This window comes from Tiliqua scincoides, chromosome 5, assembly GCF_035046505.1.
Source record: "Tiliqua scincoides isolate rTilSci1 chromosome 5, rTilSci1.hap2, whole genome shotgun sequence".
Lineage (NCBI taxonomy): Eukaryota > Metazoa > Chordata > Lepidosauria > Squamata > Scincidae > Tiliqua > Tiliqua scincoides.
Window position 1 is genome coordinate 75561228 of NC_089825.1, and position 11273 is coordinate 75572500.

Here is an 11273-nt window from a genome sequence, read left to right on the forward strand (position 1 = left end):
TTCCCCCAAATGAGGAGGCTGGTTAGAAGGAGGTTGAAAGGGAAGGTAAAAAGAGTCCAATCTCTCCAGAGTGCATGGAGGCTGCTTAAAACAACAGTAATAGAGGCCCAGCAGAGGTGTATACCACAAAGAAAGAAGGGTTCCACTAAATCCAGGAGAGTGCCCGCATGGCTAACCAGCCAAGTTAGAGAGGCTGTGAAGGGCAAGGAAGCTTCCTTCCGTAAATGGAAGTCTTGCCCTAATGAGGAGAATAAAAAGGAACATAAACTGTGGCAAAAGAAATGTAAGAAGGTGATACGGGAGGCCAAGCGAGACTATGAGGAACGCATGGCCAGCAACATTAAAGGGAATAATAAAAGCTTCTTCAAATATATTAGAAGCAGGAAAACCGCCAGAGAAGCGGTTGGCCGTCTGGATGGTGAGGGAGGGAAAGATGGCAGAGAAATTAAATGAGTTCTTTGCATCTGTCTTCACGGCAGAAGACCTCGGGCAGATACCGCTGCCCGAACGGCCCCTCCTGACCGAGGAGTTAAGTCAGATAGAGGTTAAAAGAGAAGATGTTTCAGACCTCATTGATAAATTAAAGATCAATAAGTCACCAGGCCCTGATGGCATCCACCCAAGAGTTATTAAGGAATTGAAGAATGAAGTTGCAGATCTCTTGACTAAGGTATGCAACTTGTCCCTCAAAACGGCCATGGTGCCAGAAGATTGGAGGATAGCAAATGTCACGCCTATTTTTAAAAAGGGAAAGAGGGGGGACCCGGGAAACTATAGGCCAGTAGATCCTCATCAAAGATAGGATCTCAAAACACATAGATGAACAGGTCTTGCTGAGGGAGAGTCAGCATGGCTTCTGTAAGGGTAAGTCTTGCCTCATGAACCTTATAGAATTCTTTGAAAAGGTCAATAGGCATGTGGATTTGGGAGAACCCGTGGACATTATATGTCTGGACTTTCAGAAGGCGTTTGACACGGTCCCTCACCAAAGGCTACTGAAAAAACTCCACAGTCAGGGAATTAGAGGACAGGTCCTCTCATGGATTGAGAACTGGTTGGAGGCCAGGAAGCAGAGAGTGGGTGTCAATGGGCAATTTTCACAATGGAGAGAGGTGAAAAGCGGTGTGCCCCAAGGATCTGTCCTGGGACCGGTGCTTTTCAACCTCTTCATAAATGACCTGGAGACAGGGTTGAGCAGTGAAGTGGCTAAGTTTGCAAACAACACCAAACTTTTCCGAGTGGTAAAGACCAGAAGTGATTGTGAGGAGCTCCAGAAGGATCTCTCCAGACTGGCAGAATGGGCAGCAAAATGGCAGATGTGCTTCAATGTCAGTAAGTGTAAAGTCCTGCACACTGGGGCAAAAAATCAGAACTTTAGATATAGGCTGATGGGTTCTGAGCTGTCTGTGACAAATGAGGAGAGAGATCTTGGGGTGGTGGTGGACAGGTCGATGAAAGTGTCAACCCAATGTGCGGCGGCAGTGAAGAAGGCCAATTCTATGCTTGGGATCATTAGGAAGGGTATTGAGAACAAAACGGCTAGTATTATAATGCCGTTGTACAAATCTATGGTAAGGCCACACCTGGAGTATTGTGTCCAGTTCTGGTTGCCGCATCTCAAAAAAGACATAGTGGAAATGGAAAAGGTGCAAAAGAGAGCGACTAAGATGATTACGGGGCTGGGGCACCTTCCTTATGAGGAAAGGCTACGGCGTTTGGGCATCTTCAGCCTAGAAAATGACGCCTGAGGGGGGACATGATTGAGACATACAAAATTATGCAGGGGATGGACAGAGTGGATAGGGAGATGCTCTTTACACTCTCACATAATAACAGAACCAGGGGACATCCACTAAAATTGAGTGTTGGGTGGGTTAGGACAGACAAAAGAAAATATTTCTTTACTCAGCGTGTGGTCAGTCTGTGGAACTCCTTGCCACAGGATGTGGTGCTGGTGTCTACCCTAGACACCTTTAAAAGGGGATTGGACAAGTTTCTGGAGGAAAAATCCATCACGGGGTACAAGCCATGATGTGTATGCGCAACCTCCTGATTTTAGAAATGGGTTATGTCAGAATGCCGGATGCAAGGGAGGGCACCAGGATGAAGTCTCTTGTTATCTGGTGTGCTCCCTGGGGCATTTGGTGGGCCGCTGTGAGATACAGGAAGCTGGACTAGATGGGCCTATGGCCTGATCCAGTGGGGCTGTTCTTATGTTCTTAAAACCTCTGCAGTATTCCCACGCGATCATTTCCTGGACCCCCCTGTGGATACCAAAACCGGCAGATACTGGGTCTGGGTTAAAAACATTCAAAAAAGTAAAAGAGCGTTCCCTACCTTAATCTGAAAAAATTCAGTGAACAAGTTTCACCCCTTTACTGTCCACATTTTTTAAAAATCAAATCAAAACATGGAGTCTAACTACGTGTTTTACACTTGTATATTAATGTTTCTTTATGTAACTTAGGGCACTGTGCTTTCATTTCCCCCTCTAGCCTAATTTGGATTCTTCTTCTAGCTGTACTTTAGTGGTGATAGTAAAAATGAATGGAACTAATGATTTATTCTATTTGTTGAATGTTGTAGATTGTTTCATATACCTACTTAAGATGAAACCAGCTAATAAACTCAAGTATGCAGTTTAGTACTACTGTACTTAATACTTTTTCCTTTCCTCCGTAGCTCTTGGCCGGAACTTGGAAAGTGCTCTAAGCAGCACCGCTCGTGTAACATTGCAAGCAATTACACTCCAGGAGGCTGCTGTGCAAGCTGTTAATGCGCATGCTCGGAGTCTAAAAGAGGCGATGGATAATTCTGAGGTATGTGGAAAGACCTTTGCTGGGATTTCAGCAGAAAAGCCATTCAAGTGGTCCAGCTGTAACAGCAAACCAGGCTTTTGTATTCAGCAAACCAGGCTTAGGCTTCAAACCATCTTTTGTATTCCAGATGTTCAGGCAAGTAAGGGTTTTTTAATGGATTTACCTCTTTCCCCTGCTATTTTGGATGAATCTCTGGATACTATCCCAAATGCACACCACTGCCTGAATGCCAGCAAAGCATTCCCACATGTACAAGACTTTTACTGTTGGAATAAAAATGCAATAAATAAGAACATATACAATAGTATGTGGTGTTATTCAATTCTTTGCCCTATCTATTAAGGCAGACATTTCAGCATGGCTGTCATCTATCACACCCGCACAGTGAGAGAACCCAAATTCCAAAGATCATCCCATCACCTTTTTTTGAATAATAATAATAATAATACAGGTATTTATATACCGCCTTTCTAGGTCCTCAGATTTCTCCTCAGACTGTATTCAAGGCGGTTTACATAGGCAGGCTAATTTAAATCCCCGTAGGGATTTTTACAATTGAAAGAAGGCTCTATCTTTCAAGAGCTATAACAATTCAGATGCTTCACTCTGATCTGGCCTCCATCCTGCCACGCTCAGAGCAGATGGAAATAGCTCAGCTTGTCAGCTGCTTAAAAAAAACCCACTAAGAGCAAAAAAAGAGCAGCTTCTCAGCTGCTTCAAGGTTGCACAGTGCCGGTGGCCTCGAACTGGCGACTTTCGAATGTTATCTTCAGGCAGATGGAGGCTCAACCCTCTAGACCAGACCTCCTGCCCCTTAATAGAATGATCTCCTTAATAGTTTATGATCTGATAAATCACCCCATATTTTGCTGCCAGTGGAAACACTAAGAGCAAAAATACTTCTCATGGTTTTGGAACTGGAGTTGATAGGTTCTTTAGGGTGGGGATAATTACTTCTCCTTGTCATGCCACTACAGGATAGGAGCCATCTCCACAGGCAAGATGGCCAAAAGTCTCCCCTGACAGCTGGAAGTTGTACCTGAATTGTGGGGATGGCAGGAGTCCCTATGATCCTGTTCCTTTAATCCCACCACCATGAGTGCTCTCTTGCAGCTGCCTCCCCCCAATCCTCACTCATTGAGATCAGAGGGCTGGCTGGGATGATAGGCAGGTGCAGCCTGTAAGTATACTGTCCCCAGTTTGCCACCCCTCTCAGTCTGCTGATTGAAGCAGTCTCTTCACTTGGCCTTCACAGGCCTTCACTTCACAGTCTCTTACACATCTGTGTAATCAATCATAGGTTAAAATTATGACTTTTTGTTGAAGATTTAAATCCAGTGCCATGATTGTAACTTTTATTAAGTAGACCTATTTTGTATGTATCTGTTTTTCCTCTGGCCACTGACTGATTATAAACTAGTTTATTCCATAATAGTTTCTAGAACTTTTCATAGAACCCCCACCCCTGGAGTTGTGCATGTTCAACACAAATTTTGGTAATCTGAGTGAATTCATATTGACTCCAAGCTATAATGTTGTTGGGGAAAAAAAACCATTAAAAAAAGGGAATGGTTGTATCTTTTGTTAGACATCAAGTGACAAGAAGGCAGCTCAGTGGCGAGCATTGGAGGATGCTTTGAAGATTCGCAGAAAAGCTGTGGATGAAGCTGCAGATGCCCTTTTAAAAGCCAAGTAAGTATTATGGTATTGTGGGTTCAACACAATGTCTTGCATGAAATCTTGTAGAACCTCTTAATAGGATTGCATTTGGAATGCAATCCACAGGATTTGGATTAATTGTTACTAGAATTTTGCATATATCTATCAAATATAAAAAAATAACAAAATGGTTAGAGCAAGAAACCAAACCCACGATGAAGGGGTTATACATGTGGGTTCAGACTTGATTTTGAGTAAATAACAGATTCAAAACTCACCACAGCAATTTTTCCTTATTACAGCCTTATACTTTCTGCTATAGTACATGAATAGTAACTTTTCACTGTAAGAGTGAATGGCAAAGTGCTAAACTTGAAAATTCTTGCAGTCAGAGCAAATCATTCTGTAGGCATTATATAAATATTTCCTATGGGTCCTTGAATAATCAGTCTCTCCCTCTTATGCACAACTTATCATATCAACACATTTGCTGTTCTTAAAAATATTCAACCAGGAGAATAAGTTGTCTGAGACCTATTTTTATTTTATGCGTATTTCTGTGTCTCTCTCTCACGCAGACACTGTTTTGATGGTCTATTGGGGTCCATATCTTTCTGAGTTTAACAGTTGTTTATCATTGTTACTTCAGAGATCCAGCATTCTAGCTTCTCCTCAACATAGACTGGCAGGTGTGGAGTCTCCCATTTAAAAAATGTAGTCTTGTTTTCCTTACTAAGCAGAATTAATTTCAGAACTGATCCAAAGTTTCCTTAAAAGTCTTTCATCTAGTACTTTTTCTCTTTAACCATTTTCATGTGAACAGACAACAAATCTTGATTTAGCTAACTGATGGCTTTTCTGTTTAGAGAAGAACTGGAGAAAATGAAAGGAGTGATTGATGATGCCAAAAAGTCTCTGATCTCGGGGGCAAAACCACATATCCTGTCTGCAGAAGAGAACCTTCACCATATGATCGTTGACCTGGACAGTGTGGTCAAAAAGGTAAACTTCATCAAAATTTGGTTTTTAAACCATTTCTGCCCAATGTTGCATATATGCAATAGGGGCCAAATGTGCACACCCGTGGGCTAGGCAAAAATGGGTTAATGATTTTAGGCTTAAGAAGCAGCATGTTGCAGATACAATTTAGACTTATAGTATTCGTGTTTGATTTTCTTTGAGGTATCAGATTTGGAGCATCTGAGATTGTTCTGCCAGATTCCCAGTCCAAGCTCCACCTGGAGAATTATGCCCCTTTTCAGCTAATTGGCTCCCCTTCTTTCCTCAAAAATGACCCTAGTACTGCCCTGCAATACTGCTTGATCCCACCACCAGGGTAGCTTGCCTGTTCCATCTGCAGAGGCCCTACTTCCTCCCCTCTCCTGTCAGCAGCTCCTCCCAAAACCACAGCAGCACTTTGGTGCTCCTCAGATCTTGGGCGTGGCAGCCAAACACCAATCAAGTGTCTCTAGCAGTTTCTGCTCCAGTAGCCTCCAAAGTCCATTCACACATCAGTCCATTAGCCAGTTCCTCAGTCCATCAATCCAGTCTCACACTTTCCTCCTCCTGCTTCCCACCCCAAACTCTCCTTTCATCAGGTGCTTTTATGTCTGAGGGCCCTATTGCCTTCAAGTGGCTGCAGCTGTCAGCACACTCCCTACTGAATGCCCAGGCCACTTAAAGGGGCCACTGCTGACACCACATCCTATCTTCTCGAGGTATCTTGGGCATTTCCATTAGAGATTCAGTTTTATTTTGTGATATCATAATGAATTAGAATATGCTGAAATAAAATTATCAGGAGTAGATGGAAAAGCATGAACTAGTTCCAGATTCACTGGTGAAAAATTCTTTCATTTTTACAAAATGCAGAATGATTGCTGTGGCTATTCTGATTTTGTTTTGTGTTGATTGGTGGTAATGCTTTTGTGCATCAGTGGAACTTGTTCCATGTGTGATTGAGAGATTCTTACTACAGTAGGGACAGGGCTCAAACCCCCCCACTCCCCATCACAACCCTGTCTAGATCGCACGATTCTTTGCTAGTTAGCATGGAAAAAGCATGATAGGGCTAATGTCTGATGAGCTCGGCACTGAAACTGATTTTTGTCTCTGCTTTCCATAGGTTCAAGCAGCCCAGTCAGAGGCTAAAATAGTAGCTCAGTATCACGAGCTTGTAGCTGCAGCAAGGGAACAATTTCAAAGAGAGCTGGATAGTGTTACTCCTGAAGTACAACCTGGTTGGAAGGGACTAAGTAAGAAAGATATTTGTGTAAAAGAACCTCTCATTGTTGTGATATTGACAAATCATTTGAACTGCTATGCCACAGTCTATAACAAGGGTATCAAACTGTTTGATATAGGGGGCCCGAACATAAGAACAGCCCCACTGGATCAGGACATAGACCTATCTAGTACAGCTTCCTGTATCTCACAGTGGCCCCACCAAATGCCCCAGGGAGCACACCTGTTAACAAGAAACCTGCATCCTGGTGCCCTCCCTTGCATCTGACATAGCCCATTTCTAAAATCAGGAGGTTGCACATAACAGGAGGTTACATGGCTTGTAACTAGTAATGGATTTTTCCTCCAGAAACTTGTCCAATCCCCTTTTAAAGGCATCCAGGCCAGATGCCAATAGATGCCTTTAGATCCAGGCCAGATGCCAAATAGCATTCATGGTTCCTGCTGAGGGCTGGAAGTAAAATCATTCAACAGGACATGATGTCATTATGCAGATGATGGTCAGAAATGGACACCTTGTTCTCACATAGAAACTCATTAGCTGCAAATGACAGAAGAGAAAATGTGCAAATCTTGATCATATTTTCAAGATTTGGAGGAGCCCAATTATTTCACAGGCTGCCCTTTCAGCAGCTCCACTTCTGCAGCAGCATTTCACAGCTCAGCAGCTGAGAGTTGGTCTGCAAAGTGACTCATTGGCAGAAGTGGCACTGCTGAGAGGGCAGCTCGTGTGATAAATGAGCTCTCCCAGCATGTCAGCAGTGTCTCCTTCTCTAACCCCTCTTCGTCAGGCCCTTCCCCTATAGTGTTCCTTGCCTTCTGCAGCCTCCTCCTATCTCTCCCTCCCAGAGGCTCAGCAGTAGCAGTGCTGCTGAAAGAATGATGCTGAGACAGCCCAATGATCCCCAGGGGGGGAAGAAAAATGCTTCTGGGGGCTATATCCAGCCTGCAGGCCTTGTGTTTGACACCCTGGCCTATAACAAGAAATAGGTTTGCCTGGCCTGTTCTCAAAATCTCTTCTTTCAAAGATGGACACTGAATTCTATGGTTATTTTAACCGTGGGGTAGTTGCTTTGCCTGGTGCTTGGGCTCCTTGTCTTTCTCAGCCTGAGCAGACTTCGTTAGTTCATCATGTAAAATGCATCAAAACTTACTTGTCAACTAAAAATACTTGAATTTTCTTGACTCAAGAAAAATGCACTCATTTTGATAAGCTATAGGAAACTTTGCTTCTCCAAGCTTTACATGACTAACCAATTGTTCTTTCCTTGCAAAGAGGAAGAACTTCTTAATACTACCAGCTAGCATAGGTATTGATGATCCGACATTAGATCAGAATACCTGTTTGTCTTATTAGGAGTTCTTATAGCAGGTTGGGTAGCTTCCTCTGCAATCCACACTAACTGCCAGCAGCTCTCCATGTCTTAAAACCCAATCCAATGCAGTGTACACCAGCTCATTGCTGGGATGCAGTGTTACAAATGTGCCCTAAGGCATGTTTGCGGCCCTCAGCACTGGTGGGGTGCCAGTGCTAGCCCAGTGCTGGGCTAGCGCTGGTGGAGCACTGGAACTCCGCTGCTTGGCGGTCATGTGGACCACTGGGCAGCAGTGAGGGGAGGGGAGGTGGGGAGGAAGTATTCCAGGGCAGGGGGGGAGGCGGGGAGAGGGTGGGGAGTAGGTGTGTGTAGGTAGGGAGCAGGGAGTGGTGCAGGAGAGAAATGGGACCAGTGGAGCTCCACAGATCCTGAGCCTCTGTGTCAGGCTACCCATCCGACACGAAGCTCACCATAGAATTGAAAGTCCCCTTCTCCTAAGGAGGCAGCGGCAGCTGCCTGGGGTGCACCGGCTGCAGTGGCAGCCATTTTCAGCGCTGCTGCAGCCCCACATGCCAGGCAGCTCAGGGTTGGGCTGCCCGATGGGTTCTTCCCATTGAGATAATTTTAAATAGAGATACCAGTGATTAAGGAATGGTCCATTGAAAATAGCAAAAATATAACCTTGTATCATTTTTGTGTATTGATTTACTATAATGCTCTTTCTCACTCTTTAAAAAAAATTTACAATTGATTTTACTGTGTAGTAATGAGCTGGAGGCTGCAGCATCACTTTGGAAATGCTACAAAATTAATATCCTGCAACTGGATAAAAATGTAAAAATAATTAAATAGGACAAATTGCTGTTTTGATTAAAAGTTGAATGTGTTATCAAAATGTCTGAGGAACCTGCAAATGTTCTGTTTTGCACATGTTCTTTAATGCTTACGTCTAGACATATTAGTGTTTTAAATGGTAGCCTGAAGATTAGCCCAAGAAGACATATTTGCTTTGTTGTATATGACTGTGCGTTTTAGAAAGACATCATGGCTTTGATCCAGAGTAGCACTTGCCCACTGAATTTCTGCCCTTCCTCTGCAGTCCTCTGCACTATTATAGAGAGTCCACTGATGCTTATGTGCATTGGGGAGGAGAAGTGGGGAAGCCTTGTGACACAAACTGACTTTCACTGGAGCTACTCTGGATCCAAGCCATTATAAATAACAGATTATTGTTGTATTATATCACCAGATCAGTGGTCACAAACCACAATTCAGAAGCGTGTGCATGGGCACCCAGATTTTTCTGAACTAGAAATGGAGTTTTGCTCTTTCAGAATGAGGTCAGCCCTTTTATGGAAGGGGAAATTTAGGGAATATTAGCATGCATTAGCACTAGCACTGATGCCCTTTCTTTTAGAAAAGGGGGGCATGAAACCCCTAAACTGCTTTTTGAATTCAGGGAAGTCTGGACTCCAAGTGGGGTGGGGAAAGAGTTAGGTACTTCCATACTTAACAGTCCCACACCCAAATGGGTTTCTGAAATGGACCATTCCATGCTGCACTTTCAAAATATACTCCTTTATTACTAGTCACATTTTTTTAACTGTTACCTATGTGCTTGCATTCCTGTATGCTTCTTAACAACTTATTGATCTGCTTCTATGGACATGCTATAACTTTTTCAAACTTTCCTTCTCTTGCAGAGATATCTGATTTAGGTGAGTTCTTGCCGCAGTTCTGCTTTTTATAAACATTGTATCTCTTGCATGTGTCTTCTGATGGCAACTGCATGTGTGTGTTTTTTTTTATAATCTTATACCACAATTTTAAGAAGTACAGCATCCAGTAAGATGCTGGAAAGCCCTGGAAAGCTTTCCTGGAAAGCTGGAAAGATACTGGAAAGCCCTGTTCCATAACCAATAGACAAGACACTAACAAAAGAGGGATCGTTTATAAGTGCCCCCTGTTTATTGGACAGGCTAGGACCAGAAGCACTGTTGAAAACTGGAAATAATCACAAAGTGGAACCCAGTCTTTTTTTAGCTTGCAAATGTAACATGGCTGCTGAAAAATATACATATCACTTGCAAATGTGTAGGAAAGCATAAATAACTCTAGGATGCAACCAACCACAGATCAAAAATATGTTTTAAAAATTCTGTAAAGTTCCTAAAAGCAAAACTTGAATTTCCTGCAGGCAGCAAATGGTCCTATTGCACACATTCCCCTGTGCTCAAAAGACAGACTGCAGACATCGCACTCCCCAGCCTGTGCTGCCAAGGCAGGCTGCATGACAAAATAAGTTGAAAGAGTGGAACATGCATCAAATGTATGATTTCTGATTATAACTGAAATGTGCCTAAAGAGTGGACTGTCAGAAAGTGTATATTTTGTATATACACTTGTATATCTTAAACCTGTTACATTGCCACACAGCTCATAGGAAAATACATTCTGTGAGCATGATATTCTTACAGCAGGGTGATAGGTTGTTCAATGAAAATATCACCAGATTTAAAAAAGCATATTCATGTACTTGAAGGAGAGGTTCCCATCGTCTCTACCTAAACTGCAATAAGTACTTTTTCATATGTATACATTTACTTTGTAACAAGGACAGAGTTGGAGTTTAGAGTTGCTAGTCTCAGACTTTGAAAGAGCTCTTAGGTGTAGATGGGCTCTGTCACTGTGGTAAGATATTTTTCACCAGCTAAAATTTTCTGTACAGTTTTAGAATTATGGAATTCTTCTTGGGCTCTGAACCTGTGAGCCTTCATTCTGAATTAATAGTATGACTTGAAGTGTTCTGAATGCAGGGAACAATACATCCATATGTCATGGTATTTTGCACATTTGACTGGTCAAAACCTAACCCTGCTCTTATAAAGATGCAAGTGATTCAAGTTCTGGAGTCCTTGGTTCAGTAGGTCCATACCTAATAATAGTCTTCTCTCTTCAGCTGGTAAACTGACAACAGATGACTTGAACTCGCTCATTGCTCACGCTCATCGACGTATCGACCAACTCAATAAGGAGCTGGTGGATCAGAGAGTTCGTGAACAGCAGCATATCGAGACAGCCCTGGAAAGGCAGAAATTGGAAGACAAAAATGCTGTGGAGTCAGCAGTGGCAAAAGCTCTCGAACATCATAGAAGTGAAATTGAAATTAAACAGGAGAAGAAGGTAACTGGTACACTTGATTTGCTTAACATACTCTTCATTGATCTGTTCTGTT

The 11273-nt window shown here is 42.9% G+C and overlaps 1 protein-coding gene across 3 annotated transcripts in view; it reads left to right on the top strand.

Annotated features, from left to right (window-relative positions):
- The window catches only part of IMMT (inner membrane mitochondrial protein), a 29333-nt gene that overhangs the window by 13927 nt on the left and 4133 nt on the right, over positions 1-11273 (top strand). For all 3 annotated transcript variants that reach the window (XM_066628142.1, XM_066628143.1, XM_066628144.1), the window contains 6 exons: positions 2683-2819; positions 4408-4511; positions 5345-5480; positions 6604-6733; positions 9742-9756; positions 10998-11221. In XM_066628142.1, the coding sequence (XP_066484239.1) occupies positions 2683-2819; positions 4408-4511; positions 5345-5480; positions 6604-6733; positions 9742-9756; positions 10998-11221 (746 nt within the window). The remainder of the gene's footprint in view (positions 1-2682; positions 2820-4407; positions 4512-5344; positions 5481-6603; positions 6734-9741; positions 9757-10997; positions 11222-11273) is intronic.